This window comes from Neoarius graeffei, chromosome 6, assembly GCF_027579695.1.
Source record: "Neoarius graeffei isolate fNeoGra1 chromosome 6, fNeoGra1.pri, whole genome shotgun sequence".
Lineage (NCBI taxonomy): Eukaryota > Metazoa > Chordata > Actinopteri > Siluriformes > Ariidae > Neoarius > Neoarius graeffei.
Genome location: NC_083574.1, coordinates 8,223,924 through 8,246,813, shown reverse-complemented (window position 1 = coordinate 8,246,813; position 22,890 = coordinate 8,223,924). Strand labels below are relative to the sequence as shown.

The window sequence follows — 22,890 nt, the reverse complement described above, 5'->3', positions numbered from 1 at the left end:
TTCTTAAGTGCAATTCTAAACTATTTCTTTTTTTTTTTTGGCTCATTTCCAAAAATCTCTCCCAGGAGTCTGTTACTGTACTGTATACGGTATTTCTTTGCTTTTCAATTGTAGACTGTATTAAACATTAATTGTACTGATTGTATCCTACACCTCATATTAATGGCAGATTATTTAAACCTTTAAATACTTTCATACTGTATATCTCCTCTTTATAAAAGCTCTTGGTACAGAAACACTGAAACACAAGGTTGAGAAACATTATTATACTATTTACTGACTTTGTACAAAAGTTGTTTGTCGTACATTTGCAAGTAGGTTATAAATCAAAGGTGACATACCATACCCCTTTTATACAAGCTGACGCAGTTCCCTGACGTCTGAATGAAATATCTGTGACACACTTTGGTCAAAATACCACAAGGATAAAACCCCACAGCTCTCTTCTCACCCTGTCTAAACAGCCCTGTTCAAAAACAACTGATTTGAGTGTCTGTTCCTTTAAATGATAATAAGCCACTGCTCTGCCCACCCCCCTCTTCTGCCAACCAATCAGGTAGCACTTTCCTCATGAATATACATTTGCAGTTCTAAAGCTGTGGGTGGAGACACTCAAATGAGGGGGCAGGAGAATTCTAATGAGCTCCTTTTGTGACATAGAAAAGGGAGCCAAATTTGAACGACTTGTTGAAGCTCATGTTTTCTGAAATAGAAGCCCAAAAGAAAGTGACTGGGTGTCTTATTTCAGAGTTTGTGGCTTGGTAGACACTCCAGATACCCAAATGTGTGCGCACAAGCACTGAAAAAATGAGTTTTTCTAAATATGTCTCCTTTAAGGCCTACTGCTACTCTACATGAAGACACTAAAGACTGTATAATTATACAGTGTACTGACAGTGCATAACTATAGAGTTCAAAAGTTTGTATATCCTTAGCACAAATTAAAAAGATATATATGTTATTTACCAGCTGGGAGGTCCGTATGTTGAAATACCGTGATACGAGGTCTTGAAAGTACTGAGCGAGGCCCTCTGGGCCGAGGTCAGTATTCAAGGCCGAGGTCACAGTATTTCACCATCCAGACCGACCTTAAGCTGGTAAATAATATTTATTTTTTTCTTTACCAATTCTAACAGAAAACTAGAGCACCCGAAAGGGAAAACCGAGCCGAGCCGAGGTGAGCCGCCATTTTGAATCCTCATTCACGGCTGTAATGCAAATTGCTTCCTCCTTGGTATACAAATGCACTTCCATGGCAGGAAAAAAACTACATTTTACTGCCTATGTAGTCCCCTATTTATACAAATAGGAGTCTGTGGCAGCGGGGGCGTGGTCAAGCGTCAGTCTGTGAATGGAGGGAGGAGTCAGGGAAGGTAAGTGGCGGAATCACTGCACCTGACGGGAATTAACCTGTGTTTGTGTGTCTTCCCCAGTGACCGCGCCCTATAAGAGGAGAGGGAGAGCGGAGGAAGGGAGCTACTCCCCAACCTGGAGACTTGTGTGCGTGCGTGTGTGTATATGTAGTTAAGGCTGAAAAGCTGAAATAAACGGGTTTTTGAGAACTCAGTTCTGGCCTGCCGTGCTTCTGTGCTCCACCCACCTAGAACACTTGCTACAGTGGGGCCCAACAGAGCCAGCACCAGGCGCTGGTCGCCCTCTGGGAAGAACAGGAACAAAGGTTCGAGGCCCTGGTGCTGGTGCAGCAGGAAGATCGCCAGGCATTCCGGCACCTATTCACGTTGGCGGGGTCCACCACCTCCACCGCCGCGGGCCCTTCCTACGGGTACCTCACCCTAATGAAGATGGGCCCGCATGACGACCCTGAGGCCTTCCTCGCTCTCTTTGAGCAGGCAGCAGAAGTGTGGGGTTGGTCGGTGGAACAGCGCGTGGCACGCCTCCTCCCCCTGCTCACGGGCGAGGCGCAGCTGGCCACGCTACAGCTCCCCGCCGACAGCCGGCTGGTCTATGCAGACCTCCGCAGGGCCATCCTCCAGCGCGTGGGTTGCACTCCGGAGCAGCAGCGGCAGCGTTTCCGCGCGCTGCGCCTGGAGGAAGTCAGTCAGCTGTTCGCGTTTGGGCAGCAACTCCGGGACGCCTGCTGCTGGTGGCTGAGGGCCGACAACCGTGACACCGAGGAGATCATCAATCTGGTGGCGCTGGAGCAGTTCGTCGCTCGACTTCCAGAAGGGACCGCGGAGTGGGTCCAGTGCCATCGCCCGGCATCGCTAGATCAGGCCATTGAGCTGGCGGAGGACCATATGGCGGCCGTTCCAATGGCAGGACAGCGTGTCTCCCCTTCTCCCCTCCCCTCTCCCTCTCTCTCCCCTTCTGTTCCTCTCCCTCGCCCCATTCCCCCACCGCGGAGGCGGGGGCCGGCTCGACCCCAGCCGGCACACCGCACCCACGGTGTCCTACCGTTTCCTACTTCCGTGTCTGTGTCTTCCCCCCCTCAGGTGAATGAGATCCGGAACACCAGTGCAGAGAGAGAGCCTGGGCCGGTGTGCTGGCACTGCGGGGAGCCGGAGCACCTCCAGCATCAGTGCTCGGCGATGGAGGTGGGCGCGGTGGTCCGGATCCCCGACGCGCCAGGAACCGCCCTCGATCGGGCCGGAGCGTATCGCATACCAGTGAGTATCCAAGGGGATATGTATCAGGCTTTGGTGGACTCCAGCTGTAATCAGACCTCAATCCACCAAAGCCTGGTGCAAAACGAGGCATTGGAGAGAGCACAATTGGTGAAGGTGCTGTGTGTGCACAGGGATGTTCACAACTACCCTTTGGTGTCGGTCCACATTCTGTTTCGAGGGGAGAAATTTAGAGTTCAGGCGGCGGTTAATCCTCGCATCACCCACTCTATAATTTTGGGGACTGATTGGCCAGGATTTCGGGATTTAATGACACACTTGGTGAAGAGTGGGTCCTGCCGTAGTTCAGCGGGGGGAGGTCCCAGAGTGGCATTGGCGGGAGCAGCTGTCACAGAGCCGTCGACGTCATCACCACGTCAGAGCGAGGAGCAGCAGGCTCCTCCTCCCTGTCTCGGGGAATCCCTCGCAGATTTTCCGTTAGAGCAATCGCGAGACGAGTCTCTGTGGCATGCGTTTGACCAAGTGAGAGTAATCGATGGTCAAACGCTCCAGTCAAACGCCACCCCGTCTTTCCCCTATTTTTCCATTATTAAGGATAGGTTATACCCAGTGACGCAGGACACTCAAACTAAGGAACAAATAACCCAACTTTTGATCCCAAAGAGCCGCCGGGAATTGGTATTCCAGGCGGCTCACTTTAATCCCATGGCTGGACACTTAGGGCAGGATAAGACACTAGCCCAAATAATGGCCCGGTTCTATTGGCCAGGGATTCGCGGCGATGTCCGTAGGTGGTGTACGGCGTGCCGCAAATGCCAGTTAGTAAATCCAGCGGCCTTTCCAAAAGCGCCTTTGCACCCTCTACCATTAATCGAGACCCCGTTCGAAAGAATTGGGATGGATCTCATCGGGCCATTAGATCGGTCAACACGAGGGTATCGCTTTATTTTAGTTCTGGTGGACTATGCAACGCGATATCCGGAAGCAGTGCTGCTTCGCAATATCTCCACACATAGTATTGCGGAAGCACTCTTCCACGTCATCTCCCACGTTGGAATCCCCAAAGAGATTCTGACTGATCAAGGCACTACGTTCATGTCACGCACACTGCGCGAACTGTATGGGTTATTGGGAATCAAGCCGATCCGCACCAGCGTTTATCACCCACAAACGGACGGCTTAGTCGAACGGTTTAATCGCACCGTCAAAAACAATTAAAAAATTTGTAAGCGAGGACACACGCACGCATGTAACTGGGATAAATGGCCCGAACACAAGAAAAAGGTGGTTCGGGAAGAACTCGAGGCCATGCTCAAAACGGGCATTGTCGAGGAGTCCCACAGTGACTGGAGCAGTCCGGTGGTCTTGGTTCCCAAGGTCGACAGGTCGGTCTGGTTCTGTGTGGACTATAGAAAAGTCAACGCGGTGTCTAAATTTGACGCGTACCCCATGCCTCGTATTGACTAGTTGCTCAATCAACTTGGCACGGCTTGTTTTTATTCAGCACTGGATTTGACAAAGGGATATTGGCAGATCCCCTTGACTCCACTATCCCGAGAGAAAACAGCCTTTTCCACACCGTTTGGCTTACACCAGTTCGTCACACTTCCGTTTGGGCTGTTTGGGGCGCCCGCCACGTTCCAGCGGCTTATGGATAGGGTCCTCCACCCCCACGCCACCTATGCGGCCGCATACTTAGATGACATTATCTATAGTAATGACTGGCCGTGGCACCTAAAACACCTGAGGGCCGTCCTGGGGTCACTGAGGCGAGCGGGGCTCACAACCAACCTGAAGAAGTGTGTGATTGGGCGGGTGGAAGTACGGTATCTGGGCTTCCACTTGGGCAATGGGCGGGTGCATCCCCAAATCAATAAGATGGCAGCGATTGCAGCCTGCCCAAGGCCCAAGACCAAAAAGGGGGTGAGGCAGTTCCTGGGACTGGCTGGCTACTATTGTAGGTTTATACCTAATTATTCGGACGTCACCAGCCCGCTGACTGAGCTCACTAAAAATGGGGCACCAGATCCGGTCCAGTGGATGGAGCAATGCCAGCGGACTTTTTCTAAGGTAAAGGCTGCACTGTGTGGGGGGCCACTGTTACACTCCCCTGACTTTTCTCTCCCCTTTGTTTTACAGACAGACGCATCGGACAGAGGGCTGGGGGCTGTTCTGTCCCAGGAGGGGGAGGGGGAGGACCGTCCAGTGCTGTACATCAGCCGCAAGCTGTCGGTGCGCGAGGGCAGGTACAGCACCATAGAGAAGGAATGCCTCACCATCAAGTGGGCGGTTCTCGCCCTCCGCTACTATCTGCTGGGGCGCCCTTTCACCCTCTGGTCGGACCACGCACCCCTGCAGTGGCTCCACCGCATGAAGGATGCCAACGCGCGGATCACCCGTTGGTATCTGGCACTCCAGCCGTTTAAGTTCGAGGTGGTCCACAGGCCGGGGGCGCAGATGGTTGTGGCGGACTTCCTCTCCCATCGGGGGGGGGAGTCGGCTGCAGGCCGGACGGCTGCCCGGCCTGAGTTGGGCGGTGGGGGTATGTGGCAGTGGGGGCGTGGTCAAGCGTCAGTCTGTGAATAGAGGGCGGAGTCAGGGAAGGTAAGTGGCGGAAATCACTGCACCTAATGGGAATTAACCTGTGTTTGTGTGTCTTCCCCAGTGACCGCGCCCTATAAGAGGAGAGGGAGAGCGGAGGAAGGGAGCTACTCCCCAACCTGGAGACTTGTGTGTGTATGTGTAGTTAAGGCTGAAAAGCTGAAATAAACGGGTTTTTGAGAACTCCGTTCTGGCCTGCCGTGCTTCTGTGCTCCACCCACCTAGAACACTTGCTACAGAGTCATTCAGGATTCAGCCATGTTTTTGCTCAGCGTTAGCAAGTTAGAGGTTTTTAGCTTTCTCCTGAAATGTTATTTTATTTTGTCTTCCTCAGGGTAGTAAAACTCGCTTTCGCTGTGAACACTGTCGTTATCGTTGTCCATGCTGTAAAATTAATGTGATTTTGAATCCGCATTCACGGCTGTAATGCAAATGGCTTCCTCCTCGGTATACAAGTGCACTTCCACGGCAGGAAAAAAAAAAACTACATTTTGCTGCCTATGTAGTCCCCTGTTTGTACAAACAGGAGTCAATCAGGATTCAGCCATGTTTTTGCTCGGTGTTAGCAAATTACAGGTTTTAGCTTTCTCCTAAAATGTTTTATTTTATTTCTTTGCTTTCACTGTGAAGACTGTCATTATCGCTATCCATGCTGTAAAATTAATGCTATTTTCCTGAGAAATGCTGGCAAAAATGTATAAGATTTTTGATAATCTTATAAATAAATATTATAAAAAAAAAGATAAATGTTGACAAAAAATGCTACTATGTTTGTTGTTGTTCTGAACGAGCGAGTCACCAGAGGTCCGTAACTGGGGTCCGTACCGTAGGATACGGATCCGCTCGCCAGCCAATCAGAGCGCAGGATTTGGACCGCAAAAAAAATAAATACATGTTATTTACCAGCTGGGAGGTCCGTATCGTGAAATACCATGACCGAGGTCTTGAAAATACTGACCGAGGCCCTCTGGGCCGAGGTCAGTATTCAAGGCTGAGGTCACAGTATTTTCACCATACGGACTGACCTTAAGCTGGTAAATAATTTTTTTTTCTTTCCCAAATTCAAACAGAAAACGAGAGCGCTTGAAAGAGAAAACCGAGCCGAGACGCCATTTTGAATCCTCGTTCACGGCTGTAATGCAAATTGCTTCCTCCTCGGTATACAAGTGCACTTCCATGACAGGAAAAAAAAATTACATTTTGCCACCTATGTAGTCCACTATTTATACAAATAGGAGTCATTCAGGATTCAGCCATGTTTTGGCTCGGCGTTAGCAACAGTTACAGGTTTTTAGCTTTCTCCTGAAATGTTTTCCTTTACTACTTCTTCCTCAGGGTAGTAAAACTTGCTTTCGCTGTGAACACTGTCGTTATCACTATCCATGATGTAAAATTAATGCTATTCTCCTGAGAAACGCTGGCAAAAATTAAGATTTTTGATAATCTTATAAATAAATCTTTTTTTTTTAAATAAGATAAATGTTGACAAAAAATGCTCCTATGTTTATTGTTGTTGTGAAGGCGCGAGTCACCAGAGGTCCATAACCGGGGTCCATTTCTATGAAATAAAAACTTCATAGAAAATGTCAGACAAAATCATTTCTGCTTAAAATGTAAACAAACCAGCGAAATGACAGTAGCAATTTGTGAAAAATGCTGTAATAACAATAATTCTTGAAAAAAATTTTTAAAAAGGTACATTCTTATTTTGTCACTTTTTTTGTATTTTGGGGGGTTTTGTTTTCGAGTCGAGTTTTTATTTCGTCCTTGGTTGGTTCAGCAACATGTGCCGCCATTTTGTTTTTCTCTACTCACGGTATATGAGCTGATAGCCGAGTAGTAGAGTACTCGTACGTGCAATTGCTCATATCCAGTGAATGTGGATAGAATAGAATAAAATAAAATAGAAGAGAATAAGGACAGAACTAAATAAGGACAATTGCTCACAAAAGACAGCAACAAACAACAAAAATTGGTAGTGGCACTACGTCCACTAGTGGTGTGAGAAAGGAAAAAGGAAAAAAAAAAAACAATAATAAAAGGAAAAAATATTTCACTGCTGATGAGACATTCACTGTATGCGTATCAAATGTGTTCCAACAAAAGAAAAATTTTGAAATATATTGATTAAAAATTTTGCATTTTCTTTTCTAAATAAGTATTACTCTAAATACTCATTAGAAACCTGTCCAGCCTTTGTTTGTGTAATTTTAAGCTGAGAATCCTCTGAACAGCTGGTCTTTTATTTTCTTACATTTGTTCCTGCTTATAGCAGGAAACAATTTTAACACATTTTGTGAAATAGGCCCACCCAGAAAACTTGGGTGGGGGTGAAAACATTGACACTCAACTGTATGTGTAACTATACTGCGAGTTTCCCATTTTTGAAAATAAGGTTTTATCATCATTTTTGAAGAACCTGAATAATCATCTTATTGGAGTTCAGAAGGAAGCTACAGAGGAATAATATACTGTCTGTATATTTGTCAGTAATGGACTATATGTGCATTGATAATTGATTAAAGTAAAAAACAAGTTATTCAAGCTTTTTGACACTTTTTTGCTTCAAAACTTGATCACAGTGCCTAGGTTCTACTAGGAAGGAGGTTTTCTAGATAGTCTGTATTTTTGCAGTATTTGTGCTCCCAAGATAAAGTCTGTCCCATTTGGAGGGCAGCATAAGGACATCTGTCTAAGGTTCCGCATTTGGCTAAAATATCTAAAGCTATTAACAAGGGCTGAAAACGTGTAACTCTGTGCTTTAATATGGACTTATAAAACATGGTGTTAAAACATTTACACAATATTATGTTAATAAAACAAATGTACATTGTTCTCACTTTCAAGTCTTTTTAAACTTAATCACTACAGGCCTTCAGAGTATAATGATAATGAATGAATAATGAAAATCACTTAACAGTGCACGATATCATCACGTTTTGAGGAATTAGTACTTCATGATAATTAATAGTGTAAAACATGGAGGGGGGTTGCTGGGTTGGATGGGGTTCATAAAATGAGAGAAAAAGTAATAGAAGAATAACCTACTTCAGTTTAACATTGGATGTTTTTCAACTTAAGACTTTAAAGTGATGCATCATGGGTAATCAGTGTTTCATTTATAATGACAGTGCAGGTATTGTAAGTTACACCAATACCATGGATACTATCAGGGGGTATAAATAGACATAACTGTAAATAATATTTAAAATTTTTATTTCTCATCTTTTCTTAATAGTCCTTAAGAGTCATGTTCTCAAAAGAAACTACGTAGAAGGGCACTCAGAGAGCGCGCAGACCTCCACCATGGACAACAGTTGGCTCTTCTATTCTATGATATGCAAATCTGCAACCGCAACCACTTTATATGTCTAGATATATTTCTAAAATTATTAGAATTATGTGTCTACATGGACATCCTAGAGGATTACTGGTACCCGTGAATATGGACTGTAATATGAAGGTCATCGTATTTCTACATTGGTTATGTTTTGCCACTATTGAACTTGCTGGGTTATCATCTACTGGATTTTAAGGGGAAGCACGGTGGTGTAGTGGTTAACACTGTTGCCTCACAGCAAGAAGGTTCCTGGTTCAAGCCCAGTGGCTGACAGGGGCCTTTCTGTGTGGAGTTTGCATGTTCCCCCCCGTGTCTGTGTGGGATCCCTCCGGGTGCTCCGGTTTCCCCCACAGTCCAAAGACATGCAGGTTAGGCTAATTGGTGGCTCTAAATTGACTGTAGGTGTGAATGAGAGTGTGAATAGTTGTGTGTCTCTATATGTGTCAGCCCTGCAATGACCTGGCGACTCGTCCAGGGTGTACCCTGCCTCTCGCCCATAGTCAGCTGGGATTGGCTGGGAGTTTAAGATGTTTGGCTTATCTCACATTGTTAACAAAGGGATAATAAATTCGTGGATCCATCCGATGACACGGATCCTCTGCAAAACTTAATGGGTTCTATCTTGACCCATGCTACACCCTTCCACCAGGTTTCATGGAAATTGGGTTGCTAGATTTTGCATAATTATGAGCTCTTGAGCTTTTGTGCTGATTTTGAAATTTACAATAGGTTTCAGAAGAATCAACAATTTTGTGTTTCTGGAAGAAGTTTCCTCAATAAGGAAATCATTTAAATTGTTCTTTTGTGCCTCAGAATCAACAGCTTTATCTTGTTGGTGTGTGTGTGTTACTCACTGATCTGGCAGCGATCTCCCAGAGCCTGGAACTGTGCACAGTCACACTGCCCCCCCTCCTGACACCAGCCACCATTAAGACACCCGCAATACTCTACAAACACCAATCACAAACACACAGATGTACGGGACTGCAATACTTTGGTACTTGGTAACTACTGTTCATAGTATATAATACCATTATATTACTTTAAGGTTACTATATTTATTACAGTTTTACTATATCTCATGGTTATGATGTTTCTATACTGTTCATGTGGTTGAATAACAATCTTTATTTAGCACCTCGATGCTTTGTATGTAAAAGATTAAAATATGTTTGTAGAAAAGCATACCTCTTAAATATTATATATCTAAGAGATTACTACAAATCATAAAAATTATATAATATATATAATGTTCTTATAAACCAGTTATGAATATTAATTTCGTATTTCCTTTAATTCAATTTGATTTTATTGATATAGCTCTTTTAATAATAGACATTGCAAAGGATGTCTTTCCAAAAATCAGGATATGGATTTACAACCCCGAATCCAAAAAAGTTGGGACAAAGTACAAATTGTAAATAAAAACGGAATACAATGATGTGGAAGTTTCAAAATTCCATATTTTATTCAGGATAGAACATAGATTACATATCAAATGTTTAAACTGAGAAAATGTATCATTTAAAGAGAAAAATTAGGTCATTTTAAATTTCATGACAACAACACATCTCAAAAAAGTTGGGACAAGGCCATGTTTACCACTGTGAAACATCCCCTTTTCTCTTTACAACAGTCTGTAAACGTCTGGGGACTGAGGAGACAAGTTGCTCAAGTTTAGGGATAGGAATGTTAACCCATTCTTGTCTAATGTAGGATTCTAGTTGCTCAACTGTCTTAGGTCTTTTTTGTCGTATCTTCCGTTTTATGATGCGCCAAATGTTTTCTATGGGTGAAAGATCTGGACTGCAGGCTGGCCAGTTCAGTACCCGGACCCTTCTTCTACGCAGCCATGATGCTGTAATTGATGCAGTATGTGGTTTGGCATTGTCATGTTGGAAAATGCAAGGTCTTCCCTGAAAGAGACATCGTCTGGATGGGAGCATATGTTGCTCTAGAGCCTGGATATACCTTTCAGTATTGATGGTGTCTTTCCAGATGTGTAAGCTGCCCATGCCACACGCACTAATGCAACCCCATACCATCAGAGATGCAGGCTTCTGAACTGAGCGCTGATAACTTGGGTCGTCCTTCTCCTCTTTAGTCCGAATGGCACGGCGTCCCTGATTTCCATAAAGAACTTCAAATTTTGATTCGTCTGACCACAGAACAGTTTTCCACTTTGCCACAGTCCATTTTAAATGAGCCTTGGCCCAGAGAAGACGCCTGCGCTTCTGGATCATGTTTAGATTCGGCTTCTTCTTTGAACTATAGAGTTTTAGCTGGCAACGGCGGATAGCACGGTGAATTGTGTTCACAGATAATGTTCTCTGGAAATATTCCTGAGCCCATTTTGTGATTCCCAATACAGAAGCATGCCTGTATGTGATGCAGTGCCGTCTAAGGGCTCGAAGATCACGGGCACCCAGTATGGTTTTCCGGCCTTGACCCTTACGCACAGAGATTCTTCCAGATTCTCTGAATCTTTTGATGATATTATGCACTGTAGATGATATGTTCAAACTCTTTGCAATTTTACACTGTCGAACTCCTTTCTGATATTGCTCCACTATTTGTCGGCGCAGAATTAGGGGGATTGGTGATCCTCTTCCCATCTTTACTTCTGAGAGCCGCTGCCATTCCAAGATGCTCTTTTTATACCCAGTCATGTTAATGACCTATTGCCAATTGACCTAATGAGTTGCAATTTGGTCCTCCAGCTGTTCCTTTTTTGTACTTTTAACTTTTCCAGCCTCTTATTGCCCCTGTCCCAACTTTTTTGAGATGTGTTGCTGTCATGAAATTTCAAATGAGCCAATATTTGGCAAGAAATTTCAAAATGTCTCACTTTCGACATTTGATATGTTGTCTATGTTCTACTGTGAATACAATATCAGTTTTTGAGATTTGTAAATTATTGCATTCCGTTTTTATTTACAATTTGTACTTTGTCCCAACTTTTTTGGAATCGGGGTTGTAGATTTAGATCTCTAATAAGCAAGCCGAAGGTGACGGCAGCAAGGAACAACTGCCTGAGATGACATTGAGACTCAAAAGGGACTCAATCTTCTTCTGGGTGACACCAGATTGTGGGATAATAAGTCATTACTCTTTCACGACGACATAGTACAAAATCAAGCAGTGCCGAATGTGCTGAAAGGATCTTCAGTCCAAGCATCAGAGTCATTACTGACTTCAGCTTTAATGCCAGGATCAGACTGTGATATTTTTGTGTTTCACGATGGTCAACGTGTCAGATTCGGCAATCATAGTGCTGTAAATTCTTGTTGTGTCTTGGTCAGGAGACTGGCAACATGACAAGCTTGACCATGACCAATCTTAGTTTACAACAGGGAGGAGGTTCAAGAAATTGTCAATCATGGCTAGAGAAGGAACGTCAAGGAACATGTCATATGAGTTGTCAAACTAGGCGAGAAAATACAAAAAATTCTGACACGCAAGACTTTTTTTTTTTAGGCCATCCCAGACGCCACATCACTGTTCTTCTATTATGCCGGATGGAGAAGCCATGGCCTAATGGCTTTGGGATCAAAAGGTCACCGGTTTGAGTCCCTGGACCAGCAGGAATGGCTGAAGTGCCCTTGAGCAAGGCACCTAACCCCTGACTGCTCCCCAGGTTGCTCTGGGTATGTTGTATGTTGCTCTGGATATGAGCATCTGCCAAATGCCTGTAATGTCACACTACAAAGCCTGTTTGTCACTCTGGACATTCATATTCAGGCCTGACACTGGGAATTTGTCAGCCTTGTCAAAATCAGGCTGAATTCGTGTAGTCTGATCCCAACATAAATCTTTAGTATCCAGGTCACGTTACCTACTGAATAATGAATGAGATGTGAGAATAAGCTGGTTTTAGCAAGTGCAAGTGAATCCATCCATCCATCCAGCCATCCATGGACATCTCATGGCAATCTAAAGACTATCCATGTGAAACCATCCTCAGCAGCAGTGAGTGATTCAAACTACTTTAAGTTTCAATTTCAATTGTGTTTACTAGACCGAAAACATACTGATAATAATCTTAAACCCTATTCAGACTGGACTGACATGTTGGTAAAGATTTCATTACGTCCTGTAAGACATTTTTGCATCTCATCTCTTATGACATTTAAAAGGACTTGTCAGAGAAGTCAGGTATGAGGTATGAATTCATATTCTATGCTCTTTTTTTGGTCTCCAGGCCTGATTTGAAGAAAGTAATGAATGAGTGTGGGGGCATACAGCTGAGGAGCATCAGGAACATTTCAGAAGAGGGGGCTGAGTTAACATACTAAATGTCTTGCTGGTGGTTTGTTGGTGGAATAAACTTCTGCACTCAATAATATGTGACCAAAGTATACAGTACATCATTTTCAGTGAGAGAATGTATGTGTGTTACCTGTAGATGCATCTCGAGTTGTATAATTACGCAGGACACTTCGACGGAGAGATGAATCAGACAACACTGCACTGACGGTCTGCGGATGGAAATGACGTATAAACACAGAAACATTCTTTTTGGTTCGAGCTGAACGGATGTCACAGGGTCATGTTCGATTCCTGAGTGCAGAGTCAGATTTGTAAGACTGAGTCAGTGTTTCCTTAAAATGGTGTGACGGCTACAGACGTTTGGGAGTTGGGCTCTTAGTGCCATTGCATTTGTGCTAAGTTTACAAAGACAGCTTTGTCAACATGCAGAATAGTTCAGGACTTGAGGACTACGTGTGTGTGTGTGTGTGTGTGTGTGTGTGTGTGTGTGTGTGTGTGTGTGGTTGCTCCACTCTCTCCCTAGACATTTTCTCTTAGGTGTACTCACCTCCTCACGGAAGAGATCTCGTTTCTGGCGCAGTGCATTAACTCTCCTTTTAGGAGTAACACAAAGAGAGCAGTATTAAAAGCACAGTGATGGTGGGAGCGCCGCACCATTAGATCTACTTAAGATGCCACACAGAAACGTTAATGAAGGAGTACGGTGATGCTGAAGAAAGTCGCATTTCAATTCAAAGCCTCGCATTATCACTGACTTTCCAGGATTAATCGGCAAACTTTATAATAAGGGCTAATTTCTCTGTGATAAACTTTATAATAAGGGCCAATTGAACTGACTGTCAAAGTGATCTCTCTGTCTCTCTCTCTCTCTCTCACACACACACACACACACACACACACACTCCCATGAGATTCAACATATTCTCATTTACAACCTGAAAACTTTCAAACGTGCCCAGAATAGGATAAAAAACATCACATGTATCACTGATGTGCAGTTTTTTCTAGAACGTTCTCTCCACTGACCTTTACTCAATTCATCAGTGGAGCTTAACGATGCAAAAAAAAAAAACAAACACTCCTTTATTAATTCTTAAATACAAATTACTCTATAAAGTTACATAAAATAAAATAAAAAACACCTTACAAACATTTATTCAAGTACTTACCTATTCAAGCTATTTTCTGTTTTTGAGACCTGGCAAAGGAATCCTATCAAACAGGAAATAATTTTTGAGTGAATCACTGAGGGACAAGACAATTTGAAACAAACTAACCAATAAAGAAACATACAAAGTTTATAAAAGTGCCATAATTGTGTAAGTATCAAATTTGGTCAAATTTAAAGCAAAGACCTTGATAGAAAATATTTAATAGCTTTAGTATTTTAATTTATATGCTAAATGAGCTGCAAATAAAATTGTGTTTATGCTAATATGCTAATTAAGGGTCTGTAAACTAATGCGTCAGAAATGTAGCATCTGTGTCATACCTGGAAATACGACCAGTCTGAGGAAAAAAAGCGTCCAGAGAGAAAACAGCTTCACTTTCCGCTGTTCGTTCATCTCAGGGCGGTGTCCGAATGGAAACACGTTAAAATTATGAAGCCATTTTTTTCCTTTCCTTTTTGTTCTCTCAGGTTTTCGTTCAAGCGGCGGTCAGCTCTGAGGGAGCAGGATGAAAAAAGCGCTGAGTTTAAATCAGGGTCAGGCGCTGGGATGAGCTTTTATCCTGAAAGGCTCGCGGCCAATTCCCATCTTCAGCAAAAGTGGAGCAACTCTCTCTACCTGAGCACAGGTACAACATCCATCATAATAACCTCAATCACACTCTCATGGGTGGAGTCTCTATCTGAGCACAGGTACAACATCCATCATAATAACCTCAATCACGCTCTCATGGGTGGAGTCTCTACCTGAGCACAGGTACAACATCCATCATAATAACCTCAATCACACTCTCATGGGTGGAGTCTCTACCTGAGCACAGGTACAACATCCATCATAATAACCTCAATCACCCTTTCATGGGTGGAGTCTCTATCTGAGTGAGGTATGGTGTCCATCATAATAACCTCAATCACCCTCTCATGGGTGGAGTCTCTATCTGAGTGAAGTATGGTGTCCATCATAATAACCTCAGTCAACCTCTTATGGGTGGAGTCTCTACCTGAGCACAGATACAACATCCATCATAATAACCTCAATCACACTCTCATTGGTGGAGTCTCTATCTGAGTGAGGTATGGTGTCCATCATAATAACCTCAATCACCCTCTCATGGGTGGAGTCTCTATCTGAGTGAAGTATGGTGTCCATCATAATAACCTCAATCACACTCTCATGGGTGGAGTCTCTACCTGAGCACAGGTACAATATCCATCATAATAACCTCAATCACACTCTCATGGGTGGAGTCTCTACCTGAGCACAGGTACAACATCCATCATAATAACCTCAATCACACTCTCATGGGTGGAGTTTCTACCTGAGCACAGGTACAACATCCATCATAATAACCTCAATCACACTCTCATGGGTGGAGTCTCTACCTGAGCACTGGTACAACATCCATCAAAAAACCTCAATCACCCTCTCATGGGTGGAGTCTCTATCTGAGTGAGGTATGGTGTCCATCATAATAACCTCAATCACCCTTTCATGGGTGGAGTCTCTACCTGAGCACAGGTACAACATCCATCATAATAACCTCAATCACACTCTCATGGGTGGAGTCTCTACCTGAGCACAGGTACAACATCCATCATAATAACCTCAATCACCCTATCATGGGTGGAGTCTCTACCTGAGCACAGGTACAACATCCATCATAATAACCTCAATCACGCTCTCATGGGTGGAGTCTCTATCTGAGTGAGGTATGGTGTCCATCATAATAACCTCAATCACCCTCTCATGGGTGGAGTCTCTATCTGAGTGAAGTATGGTGTCCATCATAATAACCTCAATCACCCTTTCATGGGTGGAGTCTCTATCTGAGTGAGGTATGGTGTCCATCATAATAACCTCAATCACCCTCTCATGGGTGGAGTCTCTATCTGAGTGAAGTATGGTGTCCATCATAATAACCTCAGTCAACCTCTTATGGGTGGAGTCTCTACCTGAGCACAGATACAACATCCATCATAATAACCTCAATCACACTCTCATTGGTGGAGTCTCTATCTGAGTGAGGTATGGTGTCCATCATAATAACCTCAATCACCCTCTCATGGGTGGAGTCTCTATCTGAGTGAAGTATGGTGTCCATCATAATAACCTCAATCACACTCTCATGGGTGGAGTCTCTACCTGAGCACAGGTACAATATCCATCATAATAACCTCAATCACACTCTCATGGGTGGAGTCTCTACCTGAGCACAGGTACAACATCCATCATAATAACCTCAATCACACTCTCATGGGTGGAGTTTCTACCTGAGCACAGGTACAACATCCATCATAATAACCTCAATCACACTCTCATGGGTGGAGTCTCTACCTGAGCACTGGTACAACATCCATCAAAAAACCTCAATCACCCTCTCATGGGTGGAGTCTCTATCTGAGTGAGGTATGGTGTCCATCATAATAACCTCAATCACCCTTTCATGGGTGGAGTCTCTACCTGAGCACAGGTACAACATCCATCATAATAACCTCAATCACACTCTCATGGGTGGAGTCTCTACCTGAGCACAGGTACAACATCCATCATAATAACCTCAATCACCCTATCATGGGTGGAGTCTCTACCTGAGCACAGGTACAACATCCATCATAATAACCTCAATCACGCTCTCATGGGTGGAGTCTCTATCTGAGTGAGGTATGGTGTCCATCATAATAACCTCAATCACCCTCTCATGGGTGGAGTCTCTATCTGAGTGAGGTATGGTGTCCATCATAATAACCTCAATCACCCTCTAATCGGTGGAGTCTCTACCGGAGCACAGGTATAACATCCATCATAATAACCTCATTCACACTCTCATGGGTGGAGTCTCTACCTGAGCACAGGTACAACATCCATCATAATAACCTCAATCACCCTCTCATGGGTGGAGTCTCTACCTGAGCACAGGTACAACATCCATCATAATAACCTCAATCACGCTCTCATGGGTGGAGTCTCTGTCTGAGTGAGGTATGGTGTCCATCATAATAACCTCAATCACCCTCTCATGGGTGGAGTCTCTATCCGAGTGAGGTATGGTGGCCATCATAATAACCTCAATCACCGTTTCATGGATGGAGTCTCTACCTGAGCACAGGTACAACATCCATCATAATAACCTCAATCACCCTCTCATGGGTGGAGTCTCTATCTGAGCACAGGTACAAAATCCATCATAATAACCTCAATCACACTCTCATGGGTGGAGTCTCTACCTGAGCACAGGTACAACATCCATCATAATAACCTCAATCACACTCTCATGGGTGGAGTCTCTCCCTGAGCACAGGTACAACATCCATCATAATAACTTCAATCACACTCTCATGGGTGGAGTTTCTACCTGAGCACAGGTACAACATCCATCATAATAACCTCAGTCACACTCTCATGGGTGGAGTCTCTATCTGAGCACAGGTACAACATCCATCATCATAACCTCAATCACACTCTCATGGGTGGAGTTTCTACCTGAGCACAGGTACAACATCCATCATAATAACCTCAATCACACTCTCATGGGTGGAGTCTCTACCTGAGCACAGGTACAACATCCATCATAATACCCTCAATCACCCTCTGATGGGTGGAGTCTCTATCTGAGTGAAGTATGGTGTCCATCATAATAACCTCAATCAACCTCTCATGGGTGGAATCTCTACCTGAGCACAGGTACAAGATCCATCATAATAACCTCAATCATGCTCTCATGGATGGAGTCTCTATCTGAGTGAGGTATGGTGTCCATCATAATAACCTCAATCAACCTCTCATGGTTGGAGTCTCTACCTGAGCACAGGTACAACATCCATCATAATAACCTCAATCACGCTCTCATGGGTGGAGTCTCTATCTGAGTGAGGTATGGTGTCCATCATAATAACCTCAATCATGCTCTCATGGGTGGAGTCTCTATCTGAGTGAGGTATGGTGTCCATCATAATAACCTCAATCAACCTTTCATGGGTGGAGTCTCTACCTGAGCACAGGTACAACATCCATCATAAGAACCTCAATCACCCTCTGATGGGTCGAGTCTCTATCTGAGTGAGGTATGGTGTCCATCATAATAACCTCAATCAACCTCTCATGGGTGGAATCTCTACCTGAGCACAGGTACAACATCCATCATAATACCCTCAATCACCCTCTGATGGGTGGAGTCTCTATCTGAGTGAGGTATGGTGTCCATCATAATAACCTCAATCAACCTCTCATGGGTGGAATCTCTACCTGAGCACAGGTACAACATCCATCAGAATAACCTCAATCACCCTCTCATGGGGGCGGAACGGTGGTGTAGTGGTTAGCGCTGTCGCCTCACAGCAAGAAGGTCCGGGTTCGAGCCCCGTGGCCGGCGAGGGCCTTTCTGTGCGGAGTTTGCATGTTCTCCCTGTGTCCGCGTGGGTTTCCTCCGGGTGCTCCGGTTTCCCCCACAGTCCAAAGACATACAGGTTAGGTTAACTGGTGACTCTAAATTGACTGTGAGTGTGAATGGTTGTCTGTGTCTATGTGTCAGCCCTGTGATGACCTGGCGACTTGTCCAGGGTGTACCCCGCCTTTCGCCCGTAGTCAGCTGGGATAGGCTCCAGCTTGCCTGCGACCATGTAGAACAGGATAAAGCGGCTAGAGATAATGAGATGAGATGAGACCCTCTCATGGGTGGAGTCTCTACCTGAGCACAGGTACAACATCCATCATAATAACCTCAATCACCCTCTCATGGGTGGAGTCTCTATCTGAGTGAGGTATGGTGTCCATCATAATACCCTCAATCACCCTCTGATGGGTGGAGTCTCTATCTGAGTGAGGTATGGTGTCCATCATAATAACCTCAATCAACCTCTTATGGGTGGAATCTCTACCTGAGCACAGGTACAACATCCATCATAATAACCTCAATCACGCTCTCATTGGTGGAGTCTCTACCTGAGTGAGGTATGGTGTCCATCATAATAACCTCAATCAACCTTTCATGGGTGGAGTCTCTACCTGAGCACAGGTACAACATCCATCATAATACCCTCAATCACCCTCTGATGGGTGGAGTCTCTATCTGAGTGAGGTATGGTGTGCATCATAATAACCTCAATCACCCTCTAATCGGTGGAGTCTCTACCTGAGCACAGATATAACATCCATCATAAGAACCTCAATCACCCTCTCATGGGTGGAGTCTCTACCTGAGCACAGGTACAACATCCATCATAATACCCTCAATCACCCTCTGATGGGTGGAGTCTCTATCTGAGTGAAGTATGGTGTGCATCATAATAACCTCAATCACCCTCTAATCGGTGGAGTCTCTACCTGAGCACAGATATAACATCCATCATAATAACCTCAATCAACCTCTCATGGGTGGAATCTCTACCTGAGCACAGGTACAAGATCCATCATAATAACCTCAATCATGCTCTCATGGATGGAGTCTCTATCTGAGTGAGGTATGGTGTCCATCATAATAACCTCAATCACCCTCTCATGGGTGGAGTCTCTATCTGAGTGAGGTATGGTGTCCATCATAATAACCTCAATCAACCTTTCATGGGTGGAGTCTCTACCTGAGTGAGGTATGGTGTCCATCATAATAACCTCAATCAACCTTTCATGGGTGGAATCTCTACCTGAGCACAGGTACAACATCCATCATAAGAACCTCAATCACCCTCTGATGGGTCGAGTCTCTATCTGAGTGAGGTATGGTGTCCATCATAATAACCTCAATCAACCTCTCATGGGTGGAATCTCTAGCTGAGCACAGGTACAACATCCATCATAATACCCTCAATCACTCTCTGATGGGTGGAGTCTCTATCTGAGTGAGGTATGGTGTCCATCATAATAACCTCAATCAACCTCTCATGGGTGGAATCTCTACCTGAGCACAGGTACAACATCCATCATAATACCCTCAATCACCCTCTGATGGGTGGAGTCTCTATCTGAGTGAGGTATGGTGTCCATCATAATAACCTCAATCAACCTCTCATGGGTGGAATCTCTACCTGAGCACGGGTACAACATCCATCATAATAACCTCAATCATGCTCTCATGGATGGAGTCTCTAACTGAGTGAGGTATGGTGTCCATCATAATAACCTCAATCATCCTTTCATGGGTGGAGTCTCTACCTGAGCACAGGTACAACATCCATCAGAATAACCTCAATCACCCTCTCATGGGGGCGGCACGGTGGTGTAGTGGTTAGCGCTGTCACCTCACAGCAAGAAGGTCCGGGTTCGAGCCCCGTGGCCGGCGAGGGCCTTTCTGTGCGGAGTTTGCATGTTCTCCCTGTGTCCGCGTGGGTTTCCTCCGGGTGCTCCGGTTTCCCCCACAGTCCAAAGACATGCAGGTTAGGTTAACTGGTGACTCTAAATTGACCGTGAGTGTGAATGGTTGTCTGTGTCTATGTGTCAGCCCTGTGATGACCTGGCGACTTGTCCAGGGTGTACCCCGCCTTTCGCCCGTAGTCAGCTGGGATAGGCTCCAGCTTGCCTGCGACCATGTAGAACAGGATAAAGCGGCTAGAGATAATGAGATGAGATGAGACCCTCTCATGGGTGGAGTCTCTACCTGAGCACAGGTACAACATCCATCATAATAACCTCAATCACCCTCTCATGGGTGGAGTCTCTATCTGAGTGAGGTATGGTGTCCATCATAATACCCTCAATCACCCTCTGATGGGTGGAGTCTCTATCTGAGTGAGGTATGGTGTCCATCATAATAACCTCAATCACCCTTTCATGGGTGGAGTCTCTATCTGAGTGAGGTATGGTGTCCATCATAATAACCTCAATCAACCTTTCATGGGTGGAGTCTCTACCTGAGCACAGGTACAACATCCATCATAATACCCTCAATCACCCTCTGATGGGTGGAGTCTCTATCTGAGTGAGGTATGGTGTCCATCATAATAACCTCAATCAACCTCTCATGGGTGGAGTCTCTACCTGAGCACAGGTACAACATCCATCATAATAACCTTAATCAACCTCTCATGGGTGGAATCTCTACCTGAGCACAGGTACAAGATCCATCATAATAACCTCAATCATGCTCTCATGGATGGAGTCTCTATCTGAGTGAGGTATGGTGTCCATCATAATAACCTCAATCACGCTCTCATGGGTGGAGTCTCTATCTGAGTGAGGTATGGTGTCCATTATAATAACCTCAATCAACCTTTCATGGGTGGAGTCTCTACCTGAGCACAGGTACAACATCCATCATAAGAACCTCAATCACCCTCTGATGGGTCGAGTCTCTATGTGAGTGAGGTATGGTGTCCATCATAATAACCTCAATCAACCTCTCATGGGTGGAATCTTTACCTGAGCACAGGTACAACATCCATCATAATACCCTCAATCACCCTCTGATGGGTGGAGTCTCTATCTGAGTGAGGTATGGTGTCCATCATAATAACCTCAATCAACCTCTCATGGGTGGAATCTCTACCTGAGCACGGGTACAACATCCATCATAATAACCTCAATCATGCTCTCATGGATGGAGTCTCTAACTGAGTGAGGTATGGTGTCCATCATAATAACCTCAATCATCCTTTCATGGGTGGAGTCTCTACCTGAGCACAGGTACAACATCCATCAGAATAACCTCAATCACCCTCTCATGGGGGCGGCACGGTGGTGTAGTGGTTAGCGCTGTCACCTCACAGCAAGAAGGTCCGGGTTCGAGCCCCGTGGCCGGCGAGGGCCTTTCTGTGCGGAGTTTGCATGTTCTCCCTGTGTCCGCGTGGGTTTCCTCCGGGTGCTCCGGTTTCCCCCACAGTCCAAAGACATGCAGGTTAGGTTAACTGGTGACTCTAAATTGACCGTGAGTGTGAATGGTTGTCTGTGTCTATGTGTCAGCCCTGTGATGACCTGGCGACTTGTCCAGGGTGTACCCCGCCTTTCGCCCGTAGTCAGCTGGGATAGGCTCCAGCTTGCCTGCGACCATGTAGAACAGGATAAAGCGGCTAGAGATAATGAGATGAGATGAGACCCTCTCATGGGTGGAGTCTCTACCTGAGCACAGGTACAACATCCATCATAATAACCTCAATCACCCTCTCATGGGTGGAGTCTCTATCTGAGTGAGGTATGGTGTCCATCATAATACCCTCAATCACCCTCTGATGGGTGGAGTCTCTATCTGAGTGAGGTATGGTGTCCATCATAATAACCTCAATCACCCTTTCATGGGTGGAGTCTCTATCTGAGTGAGGTATGGTGTCCATCATAATAACCTCAATCAACCTTTCATGGGTGGAATCTCTACCTGAGCACAGGTACAACATCTATCATAATAACCTCAATCACGCTCTCATGGGTGGAGTCTCTACCTGAGTGAGGTATGGTGTCCATCATAATAACCTCAATCAACCTCTCATGGGTGGAATCTCTACCTGAGCACAGGTACAACATCCATCATAATAACCTCAATCACGCTCTCATGGGTGGAGTCTCTACCTGAGTGAGGTATGGTGTCCACATAATAACCTCAATCAACCTTTCATGGGTGGAGTCTCTACCTGAGCACAGGTACAACATCCATCATAATACCCTCAATCACCCTCTGATGGGTGGAGTCTCTATCTGAGTGAGGTATGGTGTCCATCATAATAATCTCAATCAACCTCTCATGGGTGGAGTCTCTACCTGAGCACAGGTACAACATCCATCATAATAACCTCAATCAACCTCTCATGGGTGGAATCTCTACCTGAGCACAGGTACAAGATCCATCATAATAACCTCAATCATGCTCTCATGGATGGAGTCTCTATCTGAGTGAGGTATGGTGTCCATCATAATAACCTCAATCATCCTTTCATGGGTGGAGTCTCTACCTGAGCACAGGTACAACATCCATCAGAATAACCTCAATCACCCTCTCATGGGGGAGGCA

At 44.9% G+C, this 22,890-nt stretch overlaps 1 protein-coding gene across 1 annotated transcript in view; it reads right to left on the bottom strand.

Annotated features, from left to right (window-relative positions):
• Positions 1-22,659, bottom strand: part of otogl (otogelin-like) — a 172,307-nt gene extending 149,648 nt beyond the window's left edge. Inside the window, exons 1-18 of the mRNA XM_060923103.1 lie at positions 22,545-22,659; positions 22,325-22,387; positions 22,102-22,260; positions 21,343-21,438; positions 21,027-21,184; positions 20,909-20,930; positions 20,645-20,803; positions 19,759-19,854; positions 19,538-19,600; positions 18,903-18,965; positions 18,743-18,838; positions 18,111-18,206; positions 17,763-17,952; positions 17,540-17,631; positions 16,871-17,060; positions 13,343-13,388; positions 12,926-13,004; positions 9,381-9,473 (exon numbers count right to left, since the gene is read on the bottom strand). Of these exons, the coding sequence (XP_060779086.1) occupies positions 9,381-9,473; positions 12,926-13,004; positions 13,343-13,388; positions 16,871-17,060; positions 17,540-17,631; positions 17,763-17,952; positions 18,111-18,206; positions 18,743-18,838; positions 18,903-18,965; positions 19,538-19,600; positions 19,759-19,854; positions 20,645-20,803; positions 20,909-20,930; positions 21,027-21,184; positions 21,343-21,438; positions 22,102-22,260; positions 22,325-22,387; positions 22,545-22,659 (1,876 nt within the window). The remainder of the gene's footprint in view (positions 1-9,380; positions 9,474-12,925; positions 13,005-13,342; positions 13,389-16,870; positions 17,061-17,539; positions 17,632-17,762; positions 17,953-18,110; positions 18,207-18,742; positions 18,839-18,902; positions 18,966-19,537; positions 19,601-19,758; positions 19,855-20,644; positions 20,804-20,908; positions 20,931-21,026; positions 21,185-21,342; positions 21,439-22,101; positions 22,261-22,324; positions 22,388-22,544) is intronic.
• Positions 22,660-22,890: the final 231 nt, after the last annotated feature.